The 13,005-nt window shown below is 40.7% G+C and overlaps 1 protein-coding gene across 2 annotated transcripts in view; it reads left to right on the top strand.

Annotated features, from left to right (window-relative positions):
- Positions 1-8,656, top strand: part of CDC42BPB (CDC42 binding protein kinase beta) — a 177,092-nt gene extending 168,436 nt beyond the window's left edge. For both annotated transcript variants that reach the window (XM_063948486.1, XM_063948485.1), the window contains 5 exons: positions 471-591; positions 768-885; positions 2,933-3,050; positions 3,494-3,549; positions 5,128-8,656. In XM_063948486.1, coding sequence (XP_063804556.1) covers positions 471-591; positions 768-885; positions 2,933-3,050; positions 3,494-3,549; positions 5,128-5,259 — 545 coding nt within the window. In that variant the 3' untranslated portion in view covers positions 5,260-8,656. The remainder of the gene's footprint in view (positions 1-470; positions 592-767; positions 886-2,932; positions 3,051-3,493; positions 3,550-5,127) is intronic.
- The last annotated feature ends 4,349 nt before the right edge of the window (positions 8,657-13,005 follow it).

Raw genomic sequence — 13,005 nt, 5'->3', positions numbered from 1 at the left:
AAACAAGTGCCACATTTCTGCCTATTTAATAATTATTATATTGATGTATATCGGTCTTTATTTTTCACCTGGCATTTAATTAATCAATTTCTTCCAATATGCCAAAAAGGCAATCAATCAATTAAATTGCATCCTGTGTCAAGAGTGCAGGGATTTTCATCTGTACCCTTAGACATATCACTAGATATAGAGGCTGCTACAAACTTTTCCCTTTTTTTGGATACATTGTTAACAGCCCTTTTTCTATACACATAATTTTAAACTTATTGAATTAAAATGAATGTTTAAACAATATATATTTATTGAAAGAGTGCCCCCACAAAGAGGCTTTTTTCTTTTGTCCCTGTTTCTTTGTAGGGACAACTTCCTTTTTGTAGTTATTACAAGGTTATAAAGCATGTTAGATCATTTGTGAATGGCTAGGTTTAGTAGTCCTTTGCTCACTGTTATTATGTTGATCTCTATTTCAGAGGGGCCTATTCTCACCGTACCAGAGACCTCTGATAACAGCAAAAAGCAAATGGTTAGGACCAGAAGTAAAAGGAGATTTGTGTTTAAAGTGCCGGAGGAGGAGAGGTTGCAGCAACGGAGGTAGTTATCTAGTCTCTGTTTTTTTTTATTAAAGATCGTTGTATTTCAACATTGATGTTTAGTATTTATTAACCTGTTTTGGCGGGTGTTGCCATTGTAGTCTATGCAGCTCTTTCATGTACTTCCTCTGCTGTCTTTGTTTTCTCTCTGTGAGCTGGAATTCCTTTCTTTTGCAGGGAGATGCTTAGAGATCCTGAACTAAGGTCAAAGATGATCTCCAACCCGACTAACTTCAACCACGTGGCACACATGGGCCCAGGAGACGGGATGCAAGTGCTTATGGATCTCCCTCTGGTAAGATGATGGACGTAGGCCAGCCCGCCGTACAGTTATATAACTTCAGTTCTGTGAAATGTCCTTTTCCTCTCTCTTGTAAAAATAACAGAGAGCGTTTCCCCCCCTACCACCCTCTCTTCTGATCTCGCCTCCTGCAAATTTCCAGCACGTCTATCACATGAGCTCTGTCTCTGCAAACCTCTTTCTTCAGAACGAGCACAGCTCGCGGTCTTCCTCCTCCTCCTCCTCTTCTTCCTCCTCCTCTTCCTCCTCCTCCTCCTCCTCCTCCTCCTCCTCTTCTTCCTCCTCCTCCTCCTCTTCCTCCTCCTCCTCCTCCTCCTCCTCCTCCTCCTCCTCCTCCTCCTCCTCCTCCTCTTCTTCCTCCTCCTCCCCCTCCTCCCCCTCCTCCCCCTCCTCCTCCCCTTCTTCTTCCTCCTCCTCCTCCTCCCCTTCTTCTTCCTCCTCAACCACCTCTTTACCAAGGGTAAAAAATAAAATGTCAACAACCGCAGCTCATCCCAGTTAACCAAAATTGCTGCCACTAATTGCTAAGCTTTAAGCGCGAATATGATTTTATTTCTTGTGGGTCATCTCCGATAACATTGTAAGTAGCAGAACATGTTCCAGATGCACATTAGGGTTAGAAAATAATGGTCCACGGTAAGAAGTTTAACTATACAGCTATGCTACAATATTTCCAAAGTGTTTTTAGGCAATATTATTGGTCAGCTGATTTGGTGACGCACAACGACGGGGTGCTGTAAGTGAAAACGTAGCTGCCGCTATATGTCTGGTATCCATACATTGCTGGTTTGCAGCAGTCTGCGTGCGATGCTGCTTCATGATGTCGTCTTACTAAATTAAATGTGCTTTATTCCTTAACAGGAGTTCGCATTAGTAATATATATAATAATAAAACCTAAAGGAGATTTATCAAAGCTTCAAAAGAAGACAAGTGGGGATTTTGCCTATAGCAACCAGTCAGATTCTCTCTATCATTGTATAGTGTACTAGGTAAATGCTAACTAGAATTTGATTGGTTGCTATTGGTAAAACCTCTGCTCTTTGGAAGGTTTGCTGAATCCCCCCCAAAAAGCTGTCCTCCTTTAATTAGCAGGTGACGTTTTACTAACACATTCTCCAAAGTTCAGCAAAAATGAGAAAATTGCATTTTTTGTGGAATATCCTGCAAAGGTTACTTGCATGGGTTCTAAGATTTGGTTAGATGCAATATACAATTGCAGATGCAGCAAGGATGTCAAGGGGACCCTCTGATTGTATTTGAACACCAGACCCCAAATAATTAACTGGAATATTCCACGCAGAACCATATTTTCAGTTTTGACTCAAATCGTACTTTTACCCGTATTTTGACTTTAATGTTGAGTCAGATATTTGTTTCCTCATTGTTTTAGTTTTCATTGTTTAACTGTACACAAACACTTCAGCATTAATTGTTTGGTGCAAGTGCGCAGAAGTGTGAGCCGCTGGCTGGTGCCGCAGCGATACTGTGGATCATATGAGATGCTCTGACCGACTTTCCACTAAATTCTAGACTGATATCCTTAATATATAGATATTATTTACTTTGCTGAGCAGGTGTTCCAGAGTTTAATATGTCACATGAGCGGATTTTGTTTTTTCGGAAGGGGGGGGGGGGTCTTATTAAACCCTCCTGAAATGATGCGCCCGATTCTCTTGTCCACAAACCATTTTCAAGTGATGTCTTAAAACATTATCCTGTTTAACATAATGTCCAAGTTTCACTCTAGCACCCTGCACTTGTCACAATTCACGCAGTTCCTCTTTCCTGCCTGGGGTGTCACGCTCTGCTCTGGTGCTTCTAGCACACTCTGCTCTGTATCTCAGCTCTGAGATACAGCGCAGTGTGCGCTAGAAGCACCAGAGCAGAGAGCAACACCCTAGGCAGAATAGAGAAACTGCATGGGTTGTGACAGGTGCAGATTGCTAGAATGTACACGAATGTTTATCATTTAATGAGAACTATGATCTGTAAAACCAAATCATTCAAAGTAACACAGAGATGTTGTGCTCCCGCACACAGAGTGTTTTGCCATCTTCCCAAGAGGAAAATCCTCGTGAGAGAACGCGTCCACCTTCCACCAACATTACGCGACAGCAGCAGCTGAGAAGCAGATCTTACATTTCGTGGCCTTCTTCAGGTACCTATATCATCCATCATGATCTTGTCCCCTCCTTCTACTTTTCAAGTGGGTTTGCGAAACCAGAGGTACACCAAAAGCTAGCTCCCAAAGTGGATGTCTCTGTATAAAGTGGGGACAACCATGCCTCGACCCGTTTTGGCTTTGCGTTTCGCCATGATCCAAGCAATTATCCAGTGTTACTAGCGCTACATTTACAGAAATGTTTCTCTTAATGGATTTATAGTTCTTAGAACAAAGAGAACATTAGTTCTTTTTAGGATGCACAAGTACCGTGTATATCTATTAAACTCCCACTTTATTAATTTGAAATTAATTATTAATGAGTATCCTTAGTCTGTCAAAATAATGTGTAAGTTGTGCTGAAAACGTGAGTCAGAAGATTTATGGTGTCGGACAGTCTTTGAATAGTAACTGATCTCAAACTTTATTCTGTACTTCAGGTGGTGGAGACTCCTCACGAAGTATATCGGATGTTGACCAGGACCTTGAAAGAGAGGTAAGGATATCCTCAACTAGTGTGCAGTTGTAGGCTGCAAATATACTTATTTGGGGATAGTTCCTATACTCCAATGATGAGCAGCATTCAGCACTACAGACGTTCTCAAATACCTATGTAACATTTCATCTTCCTAATATATCGGGAAGTTTTATATGTGTGTGTATATATATGTATATGTATGTGTATATATATATATATATATATATATATACAAAGAATATGCTAGTGCCACACGTGAGACCAATACACCCAATTATTAGAAAACACTCCCAATTATTTATGGGCGTTAGCTGTCCCTTAAGTATACAGTAATAGTACGTTACTGGTAAAAAAAAAAATTATGAGAAACTGGTATAAGGGTTCTAGCGACCAAAGGTGTCAAACAATGTATGAATTAGATATTTATCAGGCCATGTATATATCAATATAACAAAATTATTTGAACACAAGTTGAATACAAATTAAATACACTGGTAGACTATTTTAAAAATGAGAAAAATCACAATAAAAATCACATAAAACGGGGGAATATCAAAAGTTCTCAACTAAATGAATTGGTAAAATATGTAAAAGTAATGTCAAAGGAGAGTCTTAACTTGATATGTAGAAGGTCATAGAGGGAGAGTCCAACGCGTTTCGTCCTGTAGACTTCTTCAAGGGGATAGATATAGATATCTCTTAACGCACCTGAAAAGATCTAACCAAAGCGGACAACAAAAATTAACTAAGCCAGTGGTTCCCAAACTTGGTGCCGCAACTTCTCGCGACACACAAAAAAAAAACTTTCCACAACTTCTCGGAACCATACGGACAGGAAATACTGATGGGGGATAATTCTTAGTTCTTTAAATCCTACAGAATTAATTTCACACACTCAGTTGACAGTGCATGGCGTCAAAGAGGAAGAACACCCCTCCCAGAATGCTGTGAATTTTGGGAAATGTAGTTCTTCTAGTGGGAAATAGGAAAACTACATAATTAGAATTTTAATAAACCTCCCCTAAGGGGATGAAAAGGGGGTTGACATGACGTCATCACCGATGCGTGGCTTGCGCTGCATATGTAGAATTTAATCAGTTACATATATGGTCCTGTCACTTTTTTCCGTATCTGCTACGGGTGCTCCACGGGTAACGCCATGAACCATGGATTAATATTTACTTACATTGACACGTCTCAAATTAACATCTCTATACATTTATCATAATTTTAACACTCGTTTATTTGTACATCCGTGAAAATCAGAAGCTCCCGTGCGACGAAGGGGTAGAACAGCTAGTGAAATATATATAATTTGGTTATGCTATACCCACACATATTATTCCATGTTTTTTCCTCAAGTTAATTCCATTAGTCTGGAGGAAACAAGTGGTATAATTTGAGTGAGTATTGTATAACCAAATTATTGATACTGGAATGTGACTTGTCCAAATGTGCCAGAATAGGCTGAGCAAAGGGGTAACTAATACTGCAGAGCTTAAATACAATGTACAGAGTTCTAACTAATGAGTATCTTGGATCAGTGTGAATATTTAGTAATGTAATATGTTCTGTTTCCTCTCTTCCTCCACGAAGCCGGATTCCGATTCCACCAAACATTCTACTCCTTCAAACAGTTCAAACCCCAGCGGCCCGCCGAGTCCAAACTCCCCGCATAGGAATCAACTGACATTGGACGGCCTGGACCAATCAGCCTGTGACGCATAGAGCGCTCCCTCTCTCCGCAACAGGGGTGTGATCTAGTGCATCACTCCCCACACTACAGTGCCAAGATGTGTTGCACAAATTCTAAACCCCGTTATTGTAGATACATTAAAAGTTTAAAAATCAAAAAAAAAAAAAAAAAGGGTTTAATATATGTGATCAAGCTTTTATATGCAAAACAAGTTCACTGTTTCTAATAGCCGTTCCGCTCTATTTGTTTTACACTACAGAGGTATGATAGGATGTTTTTGTTAATTTTCCTTTTGAACTGTCACCCTTTTTGTATGATGCTGCTAGTTTCTGACAACAACAAAAACAAACCGATGAGGAAACGCAAAGGCTGCTACCGCGATGGCTAACTGGTATCGGTAAACGAGATGTTTTGTTAGGAAAAATGTTTTTAAATACAAGTGATTTAGCCAGGAAGATTTTTTGTATAGGAATGTATAGCTACTCGCCTAGATCAGTTTAGATTTGTTTCTTCGGCTGTTGCCTACAACAAACAGTGTTATAGATTTGTTATAACACAACCTGGATCTTAGCGACAACGTTATGTCCTGCGACTGCATTAGGATTAAAAATCCGAGCCTTTTTCCTGCATATTGGAAGGCTGCAAAACCTCTTTCTCTTCTTCCGTCAGTATTTTGCTCTTAGCGATGATGAAATCGCACCATCAATATGCATTGTGCTCTTTAATAGAGAATTGGCTTTGTATTATGATTCTAAATTTCACTTTACAATTTGTTTGTGTGTCTGTGTAGCTAGCTGCACAAAGCAAAGATAGCCAGTCTACCACTTCATTAGGAATTAGTGACAGAAGTGGGTGCTGAGGCACCTGGTTCCTCAGAGATTTTAGACGTTTCAGGAATGGATAAACTGAATATTGGTTCAGCTAAGCAGTAGTGGCCCCACCTCGTCAGGGCAATGTGTCTTTTAAAACGTCCTGCGAAGTAAAAACACAAACGTTTTAAAACTATTCTCAAAAGGAGCCACAATGTGCGTTTCATAGCCGCTCACAGGAAACTGTACACCTAGGGGTCAATTCAGTTATATGGGAGGGGTTGAGGTAACCGTTGTTACGGCATGGAAACACCGCCAGAAGCACTGCAGCTCGCCCTGACTCATAGTTTGTGCGAAGCCCTACGGCGGTACCGTAAGTGGGGTATATAGCCGAACTTCACTACAATAAGTCATTGTCTAATTTAATTAAGCTCTATATTCCTTATTACACCTCCCTATATGCATCTTAGGAGCTCAAAGCTCTCAATTCCCAAATGAACAATGGCCTTCATAATTTTTTATAACCTCATAAACATGAGGATGGGGGTTTGTATTAATTAGCCGCACGGTTCCATGGTTTAGATTTCCGTGTGATGTGATCTTTGTTACCATTGCCAGTTTGCCTGGATGCACATTATGTGCAAAGTTACTACGGAACCTTTAGGCTAAATCAGGGCTGGCCAAAGCAGTCCTCGAGATCTACCAACAGTTCACATTTTCCAGACCACCTAGCTGGTGCACAGGTGTAGTCATTACTAATTAAGATGTGCTGCATTCATTCCTAACTGACAATTCTACAGATCTCCATGAGGCCTGGAAAACATGAATTGTTGGTAGATCTCGAGGACCCGTTTGGCCAGCCCTCGGCTAAATGAATTGTTCCAATGTGACCTCTGATCATTTTTAAAAGCTACATCCAGCAACGTTTTACAGATGTCTGCTCTGTTCCAATTACTGACACATTGTGTCTGCCCTTAGAACGTCTGAACGTTGTACCTGTGAACTAGTTGTCTACTAGTCATATATAATATTTATTATTGTCCACATTAAAAGAACACTGTGTTTTTTTTGTAGTAGAATGCTTAACGGCCCCGACCTTTTGCCTTTACGTTTTGACTGATGTGAATATCCCAAATAGGGCACAATATCAAAGGGATTTTTAACGCTCTAGCTATTTTTAATGCCAACCAAAGCCGGTAGTTAACTTGTTTCACTGCCAGGTGGATCTGCAGTTCCATTGCGCACCATAGGACTTTTTTTTTTTTATTATTATTATTTTTGCAGGGCAGTGTGGCATTACAAAGGTTAAATACATACATAGCTTTCGTGTTGCTTTTTATTTTTTAAATTAAGACGGCTTTTACAGCGCCTGCCCCTTTAACTCTGAGACCAGAAGGTTTTACTCCAACACGCAAGTGGTAAATTGTATATGTGCTTGCATGAAGAACACGTGAATATTATTAGCTGTCTAATCATGTCAAAATTTGAATTCCAACCACATGTATATTTTGCTTCAGTCCATGCCATGTATATGGCACCATGTGTATATTTAATCTCCATGCTTCCATGTATAAATACATTTTATAATCCAAGATCATGTCCCATTAAAAGCTTGTAATTATTATATTTTTTTATTTTATTTTTTTCATTCTCGTTGGCTGTCATATCCATTTTGTCCCTGTCACACTAGCGTGCCTTCTGTGCCAATTCTCAAACAGATGGATTGTTATTAATTTAAGTTTTTTTGGTTTTAATGGGCTAATGGTGTAAACTGAATTTTTTTTTTCATTTTCAGAAGACACTGTATAGGAATTACAACTTATTTTTAGGTTTTAATCAAAAGTGACGTAGTCTACAAATCTGTTGCGTGATGGTTCATCCGTGTGCTTCAGACTGCTCGAGTCGGGGGCCAAACACTACTGCTTTTGGGGGAGGGAAGGGTGTCTGGATTTTACTTATTTCTGTTTATAAGTTGTCTTTGTAATTATGAATTGTAAGAATGTTTTTGTTTTTTCTTTTTAAAAAAGTGACCTATTAATAAATCAGCAGTTGGGCAGTTTTGAACTTCACACTGGTCTGTCCTTGACATATTAAAATATTTTACATGGAGGCACAATTGTTCATTTGAATGTAGTAATTTTATTTTGCCTACATTTTAATATATTTTTTTTCTTTTTAATGCAAATATTTAGCTCATACAGGGTAAAATTTCCAGGTCAGTATGTGGCCTAACCCTCAAGTTTTAATTAGTAATTTAAAAAATATGCCCTGGTCCCTAAAAGGAAATGATCATCTTGAAAATTAATATCTTATTGCAGTTTAATGTGTTAATTTGAAATGTAACTTATTCATTTAAAAAACAAAACATAGTTTTTATTTTGTCTCTCTTCACGATGCTCCATCCTTTTTTCTTTTTAATTTTAGATACTTTGTACAGGTTTTCAGTTGGTAGACGGCACACTCATCAGTGTTGGTGGCCGCTTCTTTGTGTGTAAGTGACCTTTAAGGGGTTTATTCTGTGACTAGATGCTCTGCAGTCATAGCAATGCAATGTAGGGGAGGAGCATCAGAGCTAAATATTGTGAAAATTAAATATTTTTCAATAAATTGGCAATAGTTAGCGATGTTGAGCAGATGTTTTATTTTATGTACTTTTGAATTATATACTATTTTAATTTTAATGATTTTCTTTACAAAAAAATAAAGAAAAGAAAAATCTTTCTTCTACATAAATGTGTTATAACGAAATAATGCTGTGATGGTTTTAAGTGGTAACCTTATTTTTACAGAATTGGTTAATTTCATAGTTGTATTTTATTTTCATATAAATTATAACCTTAAAGTATAAGATTAGTTTAGGATTTATTTATGTTTACCTCAGTGCACGAGTGGCACTCATCCTCAACATTTATTTACCAGTGGTAGGTGGCCTGGATGTGAGTGTGCTGTCATCACGGGATAGGGCTTTTCATGTACCACAGGGTAAAAATGTAAAAAATAAATAAAGTATAGTGGGGAGCGGCCCTGGTGGACTGCCTCCTTTCAGATTATTCAATTAGTATCTTGTTATTACTGGACAATAACATCTACACTACAAAAAAAAAAAAAAAAAGTCCAGCCTTTCCGTAGGATCACAAGTACACTTTGCACAGGAATAACATTACGTTTTCCAGAGGTGGGTGGAATGACCTACAAGTGCCCTATCTTGTCCATACTGCCATGTGCACACTCTGTTGCACCCTCATTTGAGAGTGGAGTCTTCAGATTCAAATGATACGCCCTTTTTGTAACTATTGACTTGTGATCAGCATCCAATTACTACAGAAAACATTTTTTCCCAGAGATGGAAGGAGGGGGGTGGTTTATAATGCCGAGATAGCCTCCCTTTTTGTGCCATAATCAAGGGACCCTTTATTGTGGTCACTTCTGCATTTTTCAAAATGGTATGTCTTGTGCCCTGGGCGTGTGTTTAATTCAATACCTCAAAAGGTGCAAAAAATGAATATAAATACATCGTACTTTTCAAGTGTAGATTTTAGTATGAAAATCCATGTACAGAATCCTGTCTTTCTTTTTCATCCACTACGGTTCACTGGAGTACTCCTGTGATATGGACGGGGCGTTAGCAGGGACAGGATTTAAATTAGTAACCCTCCATACTCCCAAGGTACCCCAGTGTTTTTTGTGCCTTCACAGGGGATAGGACATGTGCTGGAAGTCCCAAAGACTTTCACTTTTATTTTTTCTAAAACTTTTTATTTTTTTTACTATTCACAGTCCCTTCCCAGCTTAATAAGAAGCTTGGGTCTGGGACTGTGCTGCTGAACTGCAGCATAGGCTAGTTGGCGCTCAGGAGAGGAGCCCCACCATAGACCTAAATCAGCTTTTCCTGATTCACCCTTGGCTGTAAGGAGCTTATGCAGAAGCCCTGTCAGAGCCTCCACATTGAACTGAGGTAAGGGGGGCAGCTTACAGCCGCCGCTCTATTACAAGGGGGAGACCAGAGTTTACTGCGGAGCGGTCAGCTCATGCTGACGATTTAAGTGCGCTCCCCTACCCAGCCGCGGTCAGTCACACTGCTGTTGGTGGGCACCCTCCAATCCCTGACGGCTGTGGACAGCTCTCACTGCTGCCGCAGCCCACACACACACACACATACATGGGAGGACATGATTCCGCCCACGGACAGCTGCAGCTACGGGCCGCACATAGAGGAACTTGATTTAGCCCACAGACAGCTCCTGCAACTGCCGCAGGCTGCCGTACCTTCATCCCTCCTTAGCCACAGTGTGCTCCTAGCTCAGGGGCAGAGAGCGCTGACGCTGTTGGCCGCCTTCACAGCTCCACAGCTGTAGTAACAAGCGGTGGGGGGACAATATTAAGTACATTTCAGGCTATTAAGCCTACATAAGTACCAACAATAAAGGAGGTGGCCAAGAAGGTTAATACAGGGGCAAAAACCCTAGGAAAATGGAGTGCAAATTTACAGTTCATGACATCTGCTATATAGGAAAGGCTAAAGCACATGGTGTGGACGCCATTTTCTCATGCCTTCCTGTTTCTTACTACATGAATTGGGTGTCGATCCTACAACACACGGCCACCAGAGGGGGCAGGGGTGTTAGTAGGACATTAGTGAAGCACAGTTTAAAAGAAACTCCCTGTTTACCAAATGCAGTGCGTTCAGTTTCATATACACTTATGTTAATTTTTTAAGTCGTGAGGACTTGTTTCACTGTGGTACTGTCAGTGTATTACTGTCTGTGTGCATAATGAGTAAACCTAATGTAAAAATAAAAAAAAAGCAGCTTGTCTGCGATGTCTCTGAGTGTGTGTTACCTGATGGAACTTCCACTTACACAGTGTCTTGTAAATAAGGGTCCAAATACGGACATCTACCCTGATCCTCCTTGGGCGATGATGGCAGGTGTGATGACTGAGTTAAAGTGAGAGTTGGCCGCTGCACAAAAAGATTGTGTGGCGGCTAGGTCTGATTCTAGGCTAATACAGTCTGAGCTGCCAGAGTGGGCTCAAGATATGTCAAGGACTTTGCAGAGTTTACAAAAGTCCAGGTATAGCTCAATTCCTCAAAGTCGTCATCGTTTGTCTCATAATTTACCAGCTTCAGCTGTGTTGCATTCTGACTGTTCAATGCCAGACTTTATATCTCAGGAGGAACAAGAGGAAGGTGAATTGGGCCAGGAGTCAGATAGTGAGGCTCCTGATTAGCCCAGCCATTGATAATCTTATCAGGGCATTACGCCAGGTGCTAAATTTTACTGAGGCTGAGGAACCTCTATCAAATGATGAGGTTTTATTTGCGAAAAAAAACTGAGCAACTGTTATGTTTTCCTTATTTAGATTCTCTTAATAAGCAGTTAACAGAAGCATGGAAAAAACAGATAAATGGTTTTCTATGCCTAGGCGGTTTCTGTCTAACTATATGTTCCCAGAGTCTATGACTAAATGGGAAAATCCACCAACGGCAGATTCCTCAGTTTCAAAACTTTCAAAGAAGTTAATCATTCCAGTCCCAGCTGCAATGACGCTTAATGACCCGTCAGAGCGTAAGCTACAAGCTATGCTATAGTCAATGTATACAGCAGTAGGGGTGTTGCTTAGACCTGCTTTAGTTAGCGTTTGAGTTAACAAGGCTGTAGTTCAAGGATGGGGAACCTTCGGCTCTCCAGCTGCTTTTCAACTACACATACCAGCATGCCTTGCTACAGTTTTGCTATTTGGCCATGCTAAAACTGTTGCAGGGCATGCTGGGATGTGTAGTTCAACAACAGCTGGAGGGCCGAAGGTTCCCCATCCCTGCTGTAGTTGCATGGGCAACACTGCTCAAGTTGGGCCTACAACAGGATCTTTCCTTAGACCAGCTTATACTTCTTGCTGATCACATTTGTGAATCAGCTGAGTAGTTAGGTACGGCTTCTATGGACGTCGGCCAGGTTAGTTCTCGGCTTTCAGCTTCACTAGTTGTGGCCCGACGGGCGCTTTTGGCTCCGTTCTTGGCAGGCCGAATCAAAACGACGCATAGAAACGTTGCGTTACACTGGCGATTATGTTATCTGGTCCTGAATTGGACAAATGGATTTCTCAGGCTACTAGGGGAAAGTCTGTTTTCCTGCCATTGCCCGCACCAGTTCCTAAAAGGAAATGCGCTGGACCAGCGTTCAAATCGTTAGACCTCAGTCCTTTTGCTAGACAAACGACCATACAGATTAGACGTGGTTTTCAACAAACCACTAACCGTCATCAGGACACAAAGGCCGCTGACAAGCCAGTATCCTTCAAAATGCCTTACAGTGCACTAGTTCAGCACAGTTGGATTGTCAACTTCAAGAAATCGAGTCTGGTTCCATCTCAAAGAATTCAATTCTTAGGAATGATTCTGGATATGGTGGATCAATGAATTTATCTGACAGAACAGAAATCACAAAGTATTCGTCAGCTGGTACAGTTAGTGCTCAAACCACAGACCGTCTCGGTGCACTTGTGCATTCGACTGTTAAAAAAAAGATGGTGGCGTCTTTCGAAGAACTCTAGTTTGGAAGATTTCACTCACGTCCTTCTCAACTGGATCTTCTCGCCCTGTGGTCAGACTCTTATCTACAAATTTATCAGACGGTGCGATTGTCTCCAAGGGCCAGAGTATCACTACTCTGGTAGCTTCATATACACAATCTCACTGCGGGAAAAAGGTTCAGAGTCTGCAATTGGATAATTCTGACGATGGACGCAAGTCTCAGAGTTTGGGGAGCTGTGGTCCTACATTGTCAGCTTCAGGGTCTACGGTCAGACCGAAAAAGATTGCTGTCAATAAATGTTCTGGAACTCTGGGCAATTTACAACGCGCTGCAACAGGCAGTTCACATACTCCAGTCTCAAGCTGTTCAAGTTCAACAAACAAGGAGGAACTTGAAGTTGCATGGATTGACAGGCAGAAGCTGAAGTATAGAAGGG

The sequence above is a fragment of the Pseudophryne corroboree genome, chromosome 12, assembly GCF_028390025.1.
Source record: "Pseudophryne corroboree isolate aPseCor3 chromosome 12, aPseCor3.hap2, whole genome shotgun sequence".
NCBI lineage: Eukaryota > Metazoa > Chordata > Amphibia > Anura > Myobatrachidae > Pseudophryne > Pseudophryne corroboree.
The sequence above is the reverse complement of the archived record's forward strand: the minus strand, read 5'-3'. Positions and strand labels throughout refer to the sequence as shown.